This window comes from Populus trichocarpa, chromosome 6 (assembly GCF_000002775.5).
Source record: "Populus trichocarpa isolate Nisqually-1 chromosome 6, P.trichocarpa_v4.1, whole genome shotgun sequence".
In the NCBI taxonomy this organism is placed as follows: Eukaryota; Viridiplantae; Streptophyta; class Magnoliopsida; order Malpighiales; family Salicaceae; genus Populus; species Populus trichocarpa.
Genome location: NC_037290.2, coordinates 1,617,453 through 1,635,806, shown reverse-complemented (window position 1 = coordinate 1,635,806; position 18,354 = coordinate 1,617,453). Strand labels below are relative to the sequence as shown.

The 18,354-nt window shown below is 33.7% G+C and overlaps 3 protein-coding genes across 4 annotated transcripts in view; 2 read left to right on the top strand and 1 right to left on the bottom strand.

Moving 5' to 3' along the window:
• Nucleotides 1–385: 385 nt before the first annotated feature.
• LOC7479618 (probable glutathione S-transferase) lies at nt 386–1,412 on the bottom strand. The gene is made up of 2 exons (XM_002307888.4): nt 1,076–1,412; nt 386–970 (listed from the first exon to the last, which is right to left on the bottom strand). Exons 1-2 carry the CDS (start codon nt 1,385–1,387, stop codon nt 605–607), a joined length of 678 nt encoding a protein of 225 aa, XP_002307924.3. The 5' UTR covers nt 1,388–1,412; the 3' UTR covers nt 386–604.
• Nucleotides 1,413–4,247: 2,835 nt separating this feature from the next.
• LOC7479617 (DEAD-box ATP-dependent RNA helicase 53, mitochondrial) overlaps nt 4,248–18,354 on the top strand; it is a 68,348-nt gene continuing 54,241 nt past the window's right edge. Inside the window, exons 1-8 of one of the 2 annotated variants that reach the window (XM_006380881.3) lie at nt 4,248–4,756; nt 5,109–5,236; nt 5,354–5,765; nt 5,973–6,071; nt 6,241–6,465; nt 7,036–7,197; nt 7,752–8,160; nt 8,646–8,925. In XM_006380881.3, the coding sequence (XP_006380943.1) occupies nt 4,364–4,756; nt 5,109–5,236; nt 5,354–5,765; nt 5,973–6,071; nt 6,241–6,465; nt 7,036–7,197; nt 7,752–8,114 (1,782 nt within the window). In that variant the 5' untranslated portion in view covers nt 4,248–4,363 and the 3' untranslated portion in view covers nt 8,115–8,160; nt 8,646–8,925. Of the gene's footprint in view, nt 4,757–5,108; nt 5,237–5,353; nt 5,766–5,972; nt 6,072–6,240; nt 6,466–7,035; nt 7,198–7,751; nt 8,161–8,645; nt 8,926–18,354 lie in introns of those variants that run through there. The other variant, XM_052453725.1, reaches the window with a different exon arrangement.
• On the top strand, nt 11,681–18,174 carry LOC7495647 (uncharacterized). The gene is made up of 9 exons (XM_024604171.2): nt 11,681–11,847; nt 11,919–12,326; nt 12,610–12,784; nt 12,873–13,170; nt 13,751–13,823; nt 16,459–16,549; nt 16,918–16,997; nt 17,085–17,420; nt 17,791–18,174. The coding sequence occupies exons 1-8, from the start codon at nt 11,785–11,787 to the stop codon at nt 17,379–17,381; spliced, it is 1,485 nt and encodes a 494-aa protein (XP_024459939.2). The 5' UTR covers nt 11,681–11,784; the 3' UTR covers nt 17,382–17,420; nt 17,791–18,174.

Sequence of the window (18,354 nt, the reverse complement as noted above, 5' to 3'; positions counted from 1 at the left end):
AATCGGCAAGTCAACTTGAATTTATCCCAAATCAATGTCATTTTATTTTTTATAAATAAAACAATATTATTTCGATAAAAAAATATTTAAATTGTCATGTTTTGGATGAAAATTATTTAAAGTTCATTCGGTGTGTTTAGTTTGGTCAAATTAATTAGGTTAACTGGATTTAATTAAGTAAACTTCCAATTTGATTTAAAAACAAACTTGGCCCGGTTCTTGGGCTTCTTGGGCCTCTAAATCTACCCGCTAAATCAGTTTAGGTTAGATAATTATGCACGAAAGGTTACACTATTCAAAAACTAGAAACTCTTAGGTACAATTTGTGTATGATGTGGAATTATGCTGAATCTTCATGAGATTGCCACCTTGATACAACTGAAGCAATTTGAAAATAACAGAAGTTTATTATTGCCTTCATTCGATAACATACCAGAGACAATAACATGTTTCTGGTCGTAGACTTCTGGATGAAGCTGCAGCTCACCACAGAAAATTAACTAACAATAGCAGGAATCATTATCAATGGCGATTTGCTTGTTTTCTGCATTATTTTTGTTTTCTAGTAGCATTAACGGTCTGCAAATGAAACAGCACAAGCCATTCATTTATGTGTTTCTTTTCCAAGACTGGCTTCGCGCATGGCAACAAACTTTTCAGTCAGCTTGTCTCTATCGGGCCAGCTTCCATGGACGACTGGAGCATTTGCAAATTCTTGCATCCATGCCACTAAGGATGGAAAACTTTCCTGGTCTACCAGTTTCAGACCTGCTACCTCCTCTAAGATATTAAGGTAATAAGCAAGCCATCCTAATGCAAGGTCTGCTAGTCCAATTGCCTCCCCACCGAAGAATTTCTTTCCTCTTAGCTCTTCTTCTAAATATCTCAAGTTCTGCAAGGATGCGAGTATCCCTTCTTCTTGCTCTTTTCCCTCCTTCAAGAGCACATCCCACTTAATTGACTGGAAGACCTGCAACCACAAGTAAACCGAATAAAAAGTTAAAAACCAGTGAGAAATCGGTCCGTATAAAAACCTCTGATTGTTCTGGAAGTGGCATAGCACCTACATAATTACCTTGTCATCACTAAATTTGGCCCAGAAACGAGCATTGGCTTTCTGGTAAGGATCTTCAGGCAACAAAGGAGTTTGCTTCCATGTCTCTTCAATGTATTCAAGAATGACTAGTGATTCACAGATGGCTTTACCGTTGTGGACAAGCACAGGAACCTTCTTTCCGACAGGATTATATTGCAAGAGCAAAGGGCTCTTGTTGAAGAGATCTTCGCATATTACATCAAACTTAACACCCTTCAATCTCAGTGCCCAGATGACTCTCAAAGGAAATGGACTTGACCATGACCTAAAAACCTTCACTTCCTCTGCCATGATCGATGTGCTTTGTTATCTCAAGAGACATAGCCCATTGCCTTTTATAATCAACAATTTCCCTGTAGCTTTTGCTATATTGTCCCTAACATTATCAATATTTGAACAACAGCCACCTTATTTCACCAGATTCTCCCTTTCTCCCTAGCTTACTACCAAAATTCCATCTCTAACCATTATTTTTTTGGGTAACACTGTCTATTATATTTTCATAATGAATTGTGCTGAATCCACTTAAATCCAGATCTCTAAAATATTGATCAGTGGATCCAAAGGTCAGTAGAGTTCTAAATGACTCGTTAGGTCAATCCAAGTTTTATAACTAAGTTTTCATTCAACATCTCAATTTCAATGCATTTATCATTATACTTTTATGAGACATGAACTTGGTCCAATTAAGGGAGGGTTGAAATACAAAGTGGAAGACAAAATACTAGCGGAGAAACCTAAAAACTAAAAAGTTCAAGGATTGCTTTCATAAATTCATGACAAAACAAGTTGATCTCCATGGATTCTTCGAAGTCGGCTTGAATTTCCATGATAAAGTGCCCACGAGAGGTCGAATGTTGCCATTTGTAGTCAAAAGACTCTTTTTGTTTGTATGTTTGTGAGTGTTTCTGTCTAGTTTAGGGAAGATGAGTAGAAGCTTAATTACAACTCTCTTCTTTATATATAGTTTAATATTAATTTATATATAAAAAATAGTTTAATATTAATCACTTTAAGCATAGTTTGATAAGATTGTTGAATTTCTTAATTTCCTACATGTGTCATAAATTATGTTTGTCGTGTTCTTAAAAATCTCATACAAGTTTCTAAAGCTTTTCCTTGCAAAATGATGGCAACCATATTGCCTGGAATGTCACAATCTCACAAAATATAGTTTATCGCAATAGCAATATTAAGATATTGTTTATTTTTATGTTTTAAAAATAATTTTTAAAAAAATAAAAAAAATTATTTATTTTTTACTTTAAATTAATTTTTCTTGGGTGTTTTTAAATCATTTTGATACGCTGATATCAAAAATAATTTTTAAAAAATAAAAAAAAATTAATAATTTTTTATTTGATCAGATCACTTGGTAATTAATTAATGTTACACTATTTTTTTATATAATTACATGGCTTGAATTATTATCCGAAAAAAAAAATATATATAATAAATATAGAAAGAATGTCTTTTTGTACCTATTTTAGTAGTCCAAAAATTCATTTAAAATTTCCTAGAAATATATTTATTTTTCATCTTTATCTTCGGTTTTTTATCTCTCCTACAAAAACCAAACACAACCTCAACAACCTTGCTTCTTTTTGTGTGTGTTTGGAAGTGTGGTGAAGATTATTTTTTAAATAGTTTTTTTATTGAAAATATATCAACATGATATTTTTTATTTTTAAAATTTATTTTTGATATCAGTCCATCAAAATAATTTAAAAAACAAAAAAAAATTATTTTAAAGTTAAAAAAATTAAAAAAACATGGTCTAACTACATCTCCTATATTTATTTTAGGTCCGCGTATGAAGTATTAAAATTAAAACTTCAAAACATATAAGTCTACAAAGCCTTTTTTATCTTGAAAAAAACACAAATAATCTCTCCCCCTTCCTTCGTCCTCTTCTCTAACAATGGTCAAGAGGTGTCGAACAATAACCCGAGTTTAGCAAAGTTAATTTTGAAAATAATTCAAAGTAAAACTTGGACTAACTCAGGTTTCAAGTGGGATACGACAGTAAAAAATAAAAATCATAGTGAAATTAAATGTTTTTGTAACAGTAAAAAAGAGAATGATTTTATAGTGTATAGACTAGTTACTTCTTATAATTTACTATGAAAAAAATAGAAAAACATAAGTAGAATTTTATCTTCAGTAAAAGTATTTTTGGGACGCGGTGTTCTAAAAATTTTTTAATTTTTTTTTAAATGAATTTTTTGTTTTATATTTTTAAATTGTTTTAATATGCTAATATCAAAAATAATTTTTAAAAAATAAAATAATTTTATTTTAATAAATTTCTAAAAAAAAATACTTTACACCCCTTTTTCTTGGCCTAGCATGCAATATTTATTGTGCCTCCACATGCTTCTTTTAGTTTCATTGACTATGCACTATATAGGGCCTCTCCAGTATCTTTATGGGCTTGCTTAACTTAGGCCCATTAGTGGTAGTCCAGATATTTGCGAATCAGGTCTAGAGTAGTTCGTTCCATTGGACCGAACCCATTGAACTCTTACCCATCAACTGAGAAAGCCCAGCCCATCTGTTAGCCTGATAATAACGTGGTGGATTGGTTCCAACGAATGTGAACATGATTTTTTCCCCTCAATTTTAATTTTTTTAAGGATAGATATAAATTCAAGGTTTTGATTATGACATCGATATTTATTTATACATACATTATCTACGTGTATTTATGCTCATTTTACTTTACAAATACTCCAATATATAACCTCAATAATGGGTGAACAGCTTTGTTTTGATTTTTTTAATTTTAAAGTCAATAATTAAGAAAAATATTTTTTTTAGGGAGACGTATAATAAATTTTTTTGATATTAATTCGCTGCAGAGCACATATTTATATTCTATATAAAATAGAAAATAACTTGTTAAAATACTTTTTTTTTTCCTTCACGAGAAGAAAAAGTAAATTACTTAACATATATAAAAAGCACTATAATAACAACATCGGAGAAGTCCCATTAAACCTCAGCATCCAACATCCACCATTCAAATTCATCTGGGCCCCACTGTGCTTCTCACTGTACGTGTCAAAACCCCAATTGATCACACACCGATTCTTAAAACCTATGAAAAGCACAGAATCAAGCCCTCATAAATACCACACGTTTCTCTTCACTCCCTCATAAACCCTTGCCAAACCCTCCTCTCTCCCGTCCCCGCCTCTCTTCATCTTTCTTAAACCCTAAAAAATCCCCAAATCAAATTTGGGGTTTCTCTCTCAAAACCCTAAAATGTTGTCAACAATTCTAAGAAGATCATCCTCTTCTTATGCGTTAGCCCCAAATCGGGCTATAGCCGCCATAACCCTCCTACACCACCTCCAATTAACGCCTGCTACGTCACCAGTTCCTTCCAGAAATGGGTCTCTCCCCGGTGAGATTAGACCCTTTTCTTCATTTCTTACTTCTCCAACCATATCTAGAGACTTTCATGTAAAATCTGGGCCGTTGGATTTTAAGGCGAGTTCGGTGACTCAAGCTGGGATCGCTGTAGCTGATTATGGCTCTGATGAGGAGAAAGGGAAAGGGAGCGAAGAAGGGCTTGAAATTTCAAATTTAGGGATTTCTAAAGAGATTGTTAACTCTTTAGCTAAAAAAGGGATAACTAAACTGTTTCCCATTCAGGTAATTTTATCATTTCCCTTTCAAAAATAAATAAATAAATGAATCTTGGGGATGTTTATGCACGAATGTTTGAATTAAACTTGAATTTTTACCTTGTAATTAAATTAAAGTTTGATTAAACTTGTTGTTTTTTTAAAAGATTATTTATTGCTCAATTTTATTTTTTAGAAAATGACTTTTTGCGAACACTTAAACATGAAAGTTTGGTTCCTTTTGTGGTATTTTAATTATTTTTTTGGCGTATTTTTATCAATTCAATCTAAAAAAATGGAAAAAATAAAAGATTTTTAGCTAAATAATTTGGTTCCCTTTGATTAATGTTTGATTATTGTTTTTGTTTTTTTTATTGCAGAAAGCTGTGCTTGAACCGGCAATGCAAGGGAAGGACATGTTTGGCCGAGCTCGAACAGGAACAGGAAAAACACTTGCTTTTGGAATCCCTATACTCGATAAAATTATAGAATTTAACAAGCAACATGGGTTTGTTCATTTTTTTGTGTTATTTTACTCCTGCTGTTGGGTTTTTGCTTTGATTGAATTTAATCTTGTTGGTTTTTAGGTTTTTTTACGTGTTTGGTTTGTATCGGGATTGTGCAGGAAAGGGAGGAACCCGTTGGCAATGGTTATGGCTCCAACAAGAGAACTTGCAAGACAAGTACAGAAGGAGTTTCATGATTCTGCGCCTAGTTTGGATACCATATGTTTATATGGGGGTGTTCCTATTTCAAGCCAAATGAGGGAGCTTGAATATGGTGTTGATGTTGTTGTTGGCACACCTGGTCGTATTATTGATCTGATGAAGAGGGGTTCGCTTAATTTGTCAGAAATTAAGTATGTTGTTCTTGACGAAGCTGATCAGATGCTTGGTGTGGGATTTGTTGATGATATTGAGACAATCTTGTCAAGGTTACCTAAGAAGCGGCATAGCATGTGCTTCTCTGCTACAATGCCAAGTTGGATCAAACAACTTGTTAGGAAGTACCTAAAAGATCCGCTGACTATTGATCTTGTAAGTATGGGGATTCACCTGTCGTCGCCTATAGTGTTCAATAGATGTATGCGGGCACCATAATTTTGTATGTGATATAAGTTTTGACTGGATTTCTGCAAAGCTTGGGCCTTTATGTTTATCTGCATGGTTGGGTAGTTTCTATTATTGACGCATCTGTTTGTTTCATTACTACTTGCACTTTCTAACCCATAAAATGAATCTTAGGTTGGAGATTCTGATAGAAAGCTGGCTGATGGAATTACCCTCTATTCAATAGCTTCAGACATGTATGCAAAAGCATCAATTCTTGGTCCTCTGATTACAGTACGTATACAGAGCTCCTATTTGTTGTGATTTTAAGTTTTCCTCAACCTTACAATTAACATCTATTATGCAAACTGCACATGATGGAGAAACTTAAGAATTATTGTTACTTTCACTTTGACCCCTATCATCAATTTTCCTCTCTCAACTTTACATATGTATTTTTTAGGAACATGCAAAAGGAGGAAAGTGCATTGTTTTTACTGAAACAAAGCGTGATGCTGATCGATTAGCATATGCCATGGCAAAGAACCATAAATGTGAGGCTTTACATGGAGATATTTCACAGAATGTGAGAGAAAGGACACTTTCAGGCTTCCGAGAGGGACATTTCAATATTCTAGTTGCCACTGATGTTGCGGCTCGTGGTCTTGATGTCCCTAATGTTGATCTGGTGAGCTATATTATTTCAAATCCCACTGTTTTAGTTCTGCTACTAGTAACTAGTTGATTGTAGGTTTAGCTTTACAGTTAAGCAACAGGTAGCCCAAATTTTCTCCTTCTCTTGCTATAATTAGTTCCTAATCTCAATCCATCTTGCAGCAGTGCACTTTGTATAGATACTAGTATGATCATAGTTTGCTATTTCACTTAATTAACCACAAATCTGTCTTAAGTGGCTTTCTAGAAAATTTGCAATTAGATCTCACAATTCCATGCATTGAAAGTTATTTTTCTGCTTCCTAACCTCATCTGGTTCAAGTTCTATTTAAACTAAGAGCCCCTAAAGGCTTCATATTTTAAGTTCTTGCCCCCAAATTCCCAAGTTCCTCCAAACTTTATTGATCACAAACACAAAATCATATTCATCAAAATCTTCCGTGTCGGCTATATTTTTTAAAACCAATTGCAAACAAGTTGAAGAGCTATATTAGCAAGTTGCCATCTCCTGGCCTGCTATTTCATTTTTATGTTCTCTTTTGCATTTACATACAGTTGTTGACCACCTGTTCCCCTTGATCAGATAATACATTATGCACTTCCTAGATGTTCAGAGACTTTTGTTCATCGATCTGGCCGTACTGGTCGTGCTGGGAAGAAGGGAACTGCAATTCTTATTTATACTCAAGAAGATGCCAGGCAAGTCAAGTTAATTGAACGGGACACAGGGTGCAGATTTTCGGAGGTAATCATCATTCTCCTTTTCTCCATCATAATGTTTTCATTTGTTTTGATTTTTGTCTTAGATGTGTAAAATGTCTGGTCACCAAGTCTCAATTGAGAATTTTCTGCCAGGAACGGCAAATGTCATGCATACAGTAAATATCATCATTTTTAGAATAAAATGCACTGCACAGGTTATGACAGGCTTTTCTGATAGGTTTTAATGAGAGGATCATGGAGAGTGTTGCGTACCCAATTCTAATACATAACCTGGAAGTATAATAGCACTTTGCATAGCCAATTCTAACACATAACCTGGATCCATTGGTTACTTGGATTGATATTGATTATAATTATTAGGAGAATATACTAGTTGATGCACAATTTTGGTTCAATACGAGTTGATGCACTATTTTAACATAGTTATTTCCATGTATAATGACGTGGAAGTCCTTTGCAATGTGCATGGTCTGGTTCGTACGAGGGTTTGTGCATGCATGTATGTGTATGCAGTAATATGTTCATCTATTTTTGATTGAGCAGAAATGATGGTATCCTAATTGTGGTGTTTTTCAGCTCCCTAAAATCGCTGTCGATGGTGCAAGCTTAGACATGCACAATGACTTGGGTCGTGGACGATCTAACTCATCTGGAGGGTTTGGTAACCGCGGATATGGATCTGGGCAAGGCTCCAGGAATTCTGGCTTTGGCCGTTCTAATGGTCAATTTTCTGGATCCAGTCAAGGTGGTTATAACAGAAACAAAACAGGGAATTTTGGTCGTTCTGGCAGCTTTGGTGAGTCGGGTAGATCAGACCGTTCAAGCACTTTTGGGGACTTTGGTTCAGGCCGTTCAAGCACTTTTGGGGACTTTGGTTCAGGACGTTCTAGTGGAAAGCAGAAGGTTCCTGCTTTTGATCCTTTTGGGGACTCTGACTAGTGATGGCATTGACAACAAGAGAATACAATCCCGACCAAGTGAAAAGGTAAAATACATTTACTACTCCCAAAATCTTCTCACTGTTGGCTAGTTAACAAAAACTAAAAAAACTGCTAGGCGACCACTTTTCATATGAACCTTCAACCCAGTTTTTTTTTTCTCACTTTTTTCTTTCAATTGCATCCTTTAACAACCTAATTATATGAAATTAGATTTCAAATTATAATAGAAATACAAAATTAAAAGATAGAGGACGGAAATGTATAATACAGAAAATACATGTCTCACTCTAAATTCAAGACAATTTTAATTTTAGTCTAAAAATTTATTTTGTTTATTTTTCAATCCTTAAGTTTATTTTGCCGATGATCCCTAGCTTACTGTTGGATCGTTTAAGTTACATGGGGGTGGTCATTTATCAGAGGATATCTCTTTTTGCTTCCTAATTATTTATGAAAACACCACCTTGTCAAATGTTTACACTAGAAAAGATTTCTCTTTTTTAACGTTGGCTGCTGTCTTTCACCACAGGTAAAGAGGGTAAAGAAATGACCACATGAGAAAACGGAGATTAAAAGTATGATACGAAGCAGAAGAAGGGTTTGTGGCATGGCTTTCAGGGCTGCATGTGGTGAGAGGAATTGTTACTAATATTTTAGTTTAAAACGCTGTCATTTTACCTGTTTTGCTGTTTATATTTAAGCTCATGATTATTGTATGAAGATAAAAACAAGCTCTCTATCGTTAAGACAATCTGAAAAGAGCTTTCATATGTAATCAATCTAAGAGTAGCTTTTTTTGTTTGTTTTTACGATTTTTATTGTATTCTATCTCATCATCATCACATTTTATCAGTATAATCCTTTGTTCTATAGAAAGTAACTTTGGCCAAACAATTCTCCTAGAAAGTTTCAGAGTCTGCACCACACCAAGTATTTCTTGAAGAAATATCAAAGACCAGCTCTAAATGGCTGTAAGTAGAATGTAATCAATCAATCTATCTGTACATACATTTTATGTACAATAAAATAAAATAAAATCTTAACACAAGATGGATATCATCATATCAAGAAATATTAAAGAGATCTTGTAACAAAGGGCAATGTTCATACAGTCAGATTGTGTTTTTTCCCTGAGGGATGAAGATGAAGCCATCAATAAGTAAATCCAGCATTCATGCAAAATCAAAGCACGGGTTTTTAACTTGTTATTTTTTTGCCGAATCAGGCATATGGAGAGGGAAATTTACTGAAGAATCGATTTTCTTTCCCCGTACACAAAATCTGCAGGGAGTTATTGGCATCATTATATGACCAAAAAGGGATAAATCCTACGGAATTACAAGAAAATAAAATAAAATAACGAACAGGTACCTGATGTACATGTACTGTATTGAGGAGATCTCGAGTATCGAAGAGTTTTCTGGTCTTTTGCAGCTTCAGTTAGTGCAAGGAACCTCTTGAAACCTGTTGTGGCGGCACCACGTCCAAGTGCAGCGGCTCTAGTAAGAACGTCTTCTCGAGTAGCTATAAATCCAACTGTAGAATTGGCAACTGCAGGAGAAGGGGAGGCAGCTGTGGCGCGACAGGTGGTGCAGTAGAAGGCTGTGTAATTGCAGGGCTGTGCTTGTTGAAGTCATCATGTATTGTCTGCTGATCTACTTTTTCAAGACCTTGATCAATCCAGCGTGATGAAAAGAGTATCAGAAAACACATAATGCATTGACCGAAGAACTCAAAATGGCAAGCAGTAATGTTGTTGTCAATTCGTACAAAATATTCCTCTTGAGACTACAATAAACCATTGAGAGAACAGTTTAGTAGGCTGTCTAATAATCTGACTCCATTAACATTATTCTTCCGAGTTTCAACTATTCTAATCGATCAAAAAAAAAAAAACAAACAATGCTAACCAAGTCAAATTAAATTTGATAACCATGTTAAATTTTATAATTCAACGACAGTATTTTAACATGAAATATTAATCTGTTTGGAAAAATAAATTAAAGGTAATTGAAACATTATTCCTAAAAAAACTCTAAATAACAAAAATTTCAAACTCAGAATAGTTTTGTGGATTAGATAACAGACCGTGGGCTCATGAGAGTTTGGTTGAGAAGAATATTTTTTACTAAGTTTTTATTTGGTTAATGATTTCTTTCTGTCCATAAAATATACTAGTACATAAATCAATACATTAATGATGTGATGATGATAAATATTATTATGAGTAATTCATGAGCAATGAATTCTTCCAAGAATTTAGATATTCATGATTAATAATGAGTAATTCATGAACTATGAACATTCACAATAATTAATAAATAGTAATGAATTATGAAAATTCATTAATTATAAGAATCAATATTTTAGTTTTCAAGTCATATGAATAAATGTCTTGGATGAGTGAAAAATAATATATGAAATTTCTTGACTAATATTTATTGATTTTTCTTAGACTTGTTCATCTACTCTAAAGCTTAGGTTTGGTTTTTATAGACAATTATTAAATATAATTCATTTGAGTTTGTTGAACTTTATTTAGGTGTGCACCTAAACAATATGATGTTGTTATAATCCTGAGAGACTTATTGAATAAACTTATTTTGCATAGAGTGAGAAACAATAAAACCTCAAGAACAAATGATTGATCATTAACAACGATAAAACTTGATCAATTTTAATTTTTTTTAACAAGTAAACACTCATTTTTTATTTTGTTTGATCGGATATATTAGTATACATCCCGAGATTGTGATTTAATTATTTATATAGGTTTATATATTTGTTTAGTAAACATGCTAATATTTTTTTTTTGTTATAATTGCAAGTAGCCATATTCTTTTATTATAATGAACTTGTAATTTTGTATAATTATAAACTAAACATTACATGCTCACGTATCTAGTTTATTATAAACTAAAAACGACATCTTTTTATTCTAACTTTATGAATTTAAATCTTAATATCAACATTGAAAAACATTTAAAATAATTAAAGAAAGATAATCTATCTCGATCAAACAAAAAATATATATAAAAAATAAAATAGAATGAGAAAACAAGAAACTCGAGCTCTAGAATCTGATTCGAGAAATTTCTTGATCCAAGCTAGATTTTTAGTAAAAATAGACGAGATATTGACATTGTGAAACTTGATTGACCACACCAGATTTCCAGTAACTGGTTAACTCAACTAAATCTAATATTTTCTTCTTCTTTCTCTTGAAAGAATAGAGCTTTTTTTTAAAAAAATCAATTATCCGATGACTGGAAATTGGTCCAATAAACCAAAAATTCAGGTAGATCTTGGATCCATGTCAGGAATGACAACTAGGAGCCAAACCTGAGAATTAATTAATTTAAGTGAGAGACCAGTGGGGATGTATGAGTATTAACTAAACAAAGCAATTAATCGATCCCTTGATTCATGTTCTACTAATCAAGTAAAGTAAAAGCAAAGCACACCAAAAAGGCAGATCCATGGAGGGATCCCGCACAAACACAAGTTGGCGGGTAACCTTTCATTACAAAACGCAAAACAATTAACAAAAAATAAATATAAATTAATCCACTATAAAATTCCATGATGCCCAAACAGGAACCCTCACGTTCCCTCCTGTCCACCTGTCCCCGTCATTTCCTCTCTGCTTTCCATTTCCAAATTCTTTCATGGAAGAAAATTCAGCTGCCAAACACCAAGATTCCACGTCAGATTCCCCTGATCATTCTCAGGTAACTCTGGCACTACCTTATTTTCACTCTTTTTTATTTTTAAATCTCAGTTACTGATTTTTTTTTGTAAGGTTGGTTCGAGGAAACCGAACCTGAGTTCACTACAAATACCGGCAAGGTCGTCGTCGTTGGAAGCAGAATTCACGAGAATCGAAATCACTCAATGCCCTAGCCCAGCTAAACCAGGCCTGCCGCCGCGGCCGAATTCAGCTAAATTTAAATCGACGGTGAAGAATTTGCCTCCACAGAGAAGTTTAAAGGCGAAAGCTTTATCAGAAGATGGTGAAAAAACTGTCTTGATTGTTCCTGATACGCCGCCGTCTGATAGTCCGGCTGCTAAGCCTTCTACCTCTCGGTCGTTTTCGCTTAATAAAGTTCTGTTTCCGTTAAAACCGGCGAATTCTTTGCCTGTTACGCCGTGTGGGAATTCGGATCCTGAGGCGGTGCTGGAGAGGAATATTAATTCTTATTCTGATGATGTAAGTATTCCTGGTTGGTTGTTATAATTTTTTAATTTTATTACTTTTTTGTTCTTAGAGATTTGCACAGCCTTGGCACGTGGAGCAATTATTCTGTATTTTCATGCTCCATGTCACGGGTGATTATCATAATTATAAGAGCCGAAACTGTAAACTCGAGATTTTTTTTTCATGACGGGTCCCGTCACAGCTTCAGGATTACTTAATAATGTACAAGAATTATAGTTACTGTGATTTCGTTGAATCTGTGAAATGTTGGATGTGTGCGTTTTTTTATATACAGAAGGTAGAAGTACGGCATCATATAAAGCGGTCGTTGTCAGTTCCGGTGAATATAAAGACTAGAAGTTTAAGACGGACCGAGTCAGGTGGAGGTTTGTTTCGTGTGGTCTTGGCGACTCCACGTCCGGTGGCAGCTGATAGCACGTCTACTAATGATGCCTCGGCGATTGAAACCGGTAAATCTTGAATAAGTGATGAGTGATCTATGAATGGTTTTGATTTAATGTGAAGTAATCTTGTGTTTTTGTATGTTAAATACACTAGCGAGTGAAGATGATGGTGAAGATATTCCTGAAGATGAAGCGGTTTGTAGAATTTGTTTGGTTGAGCTCAGTGAAGGAGGTGATACTTTGAAGATGGAATGTAGTTGTAAAGGAGAGCTTGCGCTTGGGCATCAGCAATGTGCTGTGAAGTGGTTTAGCATCAAAGGAAACAAGACATGTGATGTTTGTAGGCAAGATGTTCGGAATCTGCCTGTAACATTGCTAAAGATACATAATCCTCAAGCAGCTGGTAGGAGGCCATTAACTGTATCTCAGCAGAGGGAGGTCACTCGTTATAGGCAAGTTCAACTGTTTTCGATATTTTAGCTGACTGCACATGTGAACTCCCCTTTTGATTTTATTTTTTTACTAGAATTGTAAGATTCAAATTTACACTCTGTTGTTGAGCTGTGCTTTCTGGTTCAGGCAGGATTGAGATTCTGAACATATGCTAATGATACTGCTTTCTTAGGATATTTGATGGTGCTTAAGCTAAAATTGCACAACATTATCTTACATACAATGCCAAAATTGCACATGACTGGTTTTTGATCAGGCTATTTAATGGAGTTGCTAATAAATTGTTGTCATTTCTCGTAAGATGATGTTAGCTCCCTTCTTGTTTAGAGATTTATTCATGATTTGCTAATAAATTTGGTAATGTGACAAAAGGACATTGTGGTTTGTCAGCTCATACCAATGAACTGGTGATGAAAACATAAAACTTTCTCCTCAATTGGGTGGTAGCACCAAAGCGAACCTTAGAATTGTGCATATTCTTGATTCTATAATTTGATAGATCCTCAATCACCTCCACTGCATAGTTCTCGTTTACTTGGATCAACTTTGATGTATTGATCGGTACCTGTTTCTTGTCAGGGTTTGGCAGGATGTGCCAGTTCTTGTCATGGTCAGCGTGCTAGCATATTTCTGCTTTCTGGAGCAACTACTGGTACATATCGTCATCTGTCTGCATCTCTGGTATTGAACTGGGGTAGCATATTATCACAATGTGGTATGCACTTGGCCATCAATTGGGTTTGATTGTTTTAGCCATGTATAGCATAAATTTATCAGAAAATTCAGATCATCAGGCTATTGTCAATCAAAAATAAAAATCAGGGTATTGTTATGTTGTCAGTTGGAAAATCATATAAAACATTAAGAAAAAACTAAAACTGCTCAGTGTTTCACTGTGCAAGTCCATAGTGAAACGCTGAGCAGTCCTCTCCTTTTTTTTTTTTCTTTTTTTTTTTAATTATTTTTTTCTATTTTTTTTCTGTTTTTATTTTTTTCCCATTTTTTTTGTCTTCTTCTTTTTCTTTTTTTTTTGTTTTTTTTGTTTTTATTTTGTTTTTATTTTTTTCCTATTTTTTTTGTTTTTCTTTTTTTTTGGTTTTCTATTGCCTTTATGGGTTTTTTTTTGCTTTTTTCTTTGTGTATTTTTCTTTTAATGAATTTTTTTTGTTTAATTTAGTTTGTTAATGTTAATTTTTTTATTTAGTTATCAAATTTTCATAACACGGATCCCGGGTTTGACGGGTTAACCTGATTTGACGAGTTAACCCGAATTTTTTTTCTTTTCTTTTTAATTAATTGTAACATATACTAAAACGGATCAGTGTTTTACTGTGGACTGCACAGTGCAGTCCACGGTAAAACACTGATCCGTTTTTGGTTTTTTTTTTAAGTTGTCTTATTTTTTTAACTGTTTTTTATGCCTTTCGGGATTTTTTTTTTGCTTCTTTCTTTATTTTTTTTCTTCTAACAAAAGTTTTTTGTTTAATTTGGTTTATTAGTGTTAAATTTTTTTTATTTAGTTATCAGACTTTCATGACACGTTTTCCGGATTTAACGGGTTAACCTGATTTGACAAGTTAACCCAGAAATATTTTTTTTTCTATTTAATTAATTTTTTTCATTTAGTTTAGTTTGTTAATGTTAAATTTCTTTTTATTTAGTTATCAGACTTTTATGATACATATCTCGAGTTTCACGGGTTAACCTGGTTTCACGGGTGAACCCAGTTAATTCTGGGTTGACCCGTCATTTTTTTTTTGTTTTTTATTTTCATATTTTTTTTGATTAATTTAGTTTGTTAATATTAAATTTTTTTTATTTAGTTATCAGACTTTCATGACACAGATCCTAGGATTTAACGGCTTAATATGGTTTGACGAGTTAACCCGGATTTTTTTTTAATTTTTTTGATTAATTTTTTTCGTTTAGTTTAGTTTGTTAATGTTCACTTTTTTTTATTTAGTTACCAGACATTCATGACACGGATCCCGGGTTTAACGGGTTAACCTGGTTTGACGAGTTAACCTGAAATTTTTTTTTTTGCTTTTTTTTTTCTTTTTAATTTTTTTTTTCGTTTAGTTTAGTTTGTTAATGTTAAATTTCTTTCTATTTAGTTTTTTTTTCTTCTTAGAGGTTTTTTTTCTTTTTAATTATTTTAGTTTATTAATATTAAATTTTTTTCTAAGTAGTTCTCGGCTGATGCCTTTAGTTTTTCTTTTTGTTTTTTTGTTGTTTTTATGCATTTGACTATGGACTGCACAGTGCAGTCCATAGTGAAAAGGCTCATCCTTTTGTTTTTTTTTTCTTTTTAATTAATTTTTTTTGTTTAATTTAAATTGTTAATGTTAATTTTTTTTCTATTTAGTTATCAAATTTTCATGACACGGATTCCGGGTTTGACAGGTTAACCTAGTTTGACGAGTTAGCCCAGTTAATTCTGGGTTAACCCATTAGTTTGTTTTTTTTCCTTTTTAATTATCAAACTTTCACGATGCGAATTCAAGGTATGACGGGTTAACCTGGTTTGAAGGGTTAACCGAGTTAATTCATATTTTTTTCTTTTTCTTCATTAGTTTTTATTTTCCTGTTGGTTTTTTTTCTTTGTTTTTTTCTTTTTAACTAATCTATTTAATTATCACACATTTATCACACGACCTTGCAGCTAGACCCACGTCCAATGCTATTGGGTCTGGTATTGCAGTCAAACCCACTTAAATTTAGGTCATGCAAGTTTAATGTTATTATTAATATTATAAATATTACTCTTGGATTAGGCGTTGCAACTAAACCTAAGACTCTTGGGTATAACTTTGCAAAAAAACCTAATACTTTTAGATCTTAGCTTTTTATGAAATGCAAAAAATAATTGACCCGCGGGAATACGTTTGCTATCATGTAACTAGTTAACAACTAAAAAGAGTCAAAACGTGAATGGAACTCGTATTGCTATCATGTATACATGTTCCCCCTTGGGAATACGTTTGATAAAATAAATGACCTCACAAAAGGACATTATCTTACACTAGCTAGTTTTTCATGAATTCTCATATCACACCTTAACTTTTGTATGATGATGCCTTGAAAAAAACCAACATTTGAATTTATTGTTTAATTTTTGTTTAGGATTAAACATTTAGGCTCTCCATGTTTCCTAATGGCCTTTTGCACTATGCATATCTCTATCTACGTAACTCTTTAAAAGCTGTATTTTATTTTTGAAAAAAATTTCTATTATGCTTATTTGTAGTATTTGCAATTTTATTTTATTTTGTTTTCAATCTTTTCAGGTATCTGACTTGGGCCCTCGTGCTCTTGCCATTTCATTGCCTTTCTCTTGTGTTTTAGGTCTCCTTTCTTCCATGATCGCTTCCACCATGGGTGAGTTTTGCTGTATCTTCTCTTTTAATCCTTAATACAGTTTGTGCTAGATAATCCATTAGTACCTACAATGCACTACAAAATCAAACTAAATCTATAAAATCATATTGTTCTTATGGTTTCAAATCATCTTCATATGATAAAAGACATATCATCTTTAAATTGCCTTCTTTCAAGAAATGGCTTACGAGAGGTAGGTTCCTTGGTTTATAAAACAAAAGTCATAGTAATAAGGAGTGCTCACAATATCATTTTGCTGGTTCTTTCTTTTTGCACTCTATGTTTTTCCCATTTCTGCTGGCTAAAAAAAAACTACTTTTTGATGGATTAACATGATTGAATGACCTTAAAATATATGGTGGTGGCAGTAAGCAGGAGTTACATATGGGCTTATGCTTCCTTCCAGTTTGCCGTAGTCATCTTGTTCGCTCATATTTTTTATACTGTGGTGAGCAAACTAAATTTCTTTCCTGAACTATTCTATGTGATATTCCTAATATGTCTAATGTCTCATGCTTCATTTCTAAACTGGCAGCTCAATGTGAACCCTATACTCTCTGTCCTGCTATCCTCATTCACTGGTTTTGGGATTGCAATTAGCACAAACTCTCTTCTTGTGGAGTGCCTGAGGTGGAGGGCAAGCAGGCAATTGCAATCTTCCCATCAGCAAAATGACAGAGCTATGCAGCAGGCGCAGCTACTGCAACAACAACAGTCCATGCAGACATGGCAGCAAGAGAATCAACAACCCAGACAACAATCCATTGAAGATTCCAATGTTGGACCTATTGATAGCTCAAGGCAACACGAAGCTATAATCCAGAATACGTAGTTCACAAAGATACGATGAAGACATTGGTTTTCTCTAAAGGTAAAAGAAATAAAGCTTTACTCATTGGTCAAATGTATTTTATAGTTTCTTTTCCATGTTTGGTGCTGGGTCTCGAGCTTTTCACCTAACAGTTTAAACTTGAAGCTCTAATGTAACCAACATTCAGGGTTTCAAGGCACCGCCACCTAAATGTGGAAAGGCTTTCATGTCATGATGTAACACTTTCCTGGCACCCTAGGCCAAGTTCTTGAAAATTATATATTGCATCGCATCCAAACCAAGGATCGATCCTGGTTGACTTTTAAATTTTTATTAAATCAGCTAGCTTTTGTTGTGGATATAGTTTTATGCGCTTATTCAATAAAGTACAAGTCATGCCCTTTTTTTCTTTTTTCTTTTTTCATTGCAGGGCTAGGCATTGCTTTTTTGCTTCAGTCAGGAAACTCCACACAACCAATTAAAAAGAGAGAGAGAGCTTGGAAAAGAAAGATTTATAGGGATTTGGGGGGCATATAAGAAGGTTTGTTTCTATTAAAAAATATATTTGTCATGAATCCAGGTCATTTGAATGGCAAATTGTGAAAACTCACTCCAAATAGCTGACAATCATGGTGAAGGCTTGCTTGTCAAGTTGTCCTCTAGAATAGAAGGGCTTGATCATAAAGGACTCCAGATTCTTTAAAGGAAACACTGTTCTTGAAGAATTCGATTGTTGCTGTAGTGACCTGGAATCTTCTTGCTGTATTGCTAGCAAGAAATGCACAACAGGAAATATACATACCATGTTTCATCATGTCATTGTCCTACCATTTTTATCCATAGCCAAACTGGCCATGGCCAGTCTGCTGTGTTAACATGGTACCAAAGACTAGCTGGAGCTGAGTTTCACTTAAAATCAATTTGGATGTTGAAATGGTCAAACTTCTTTGCCAACCTAATTGACCTGACTGAATCAATTTCAAAGAATTTCTTT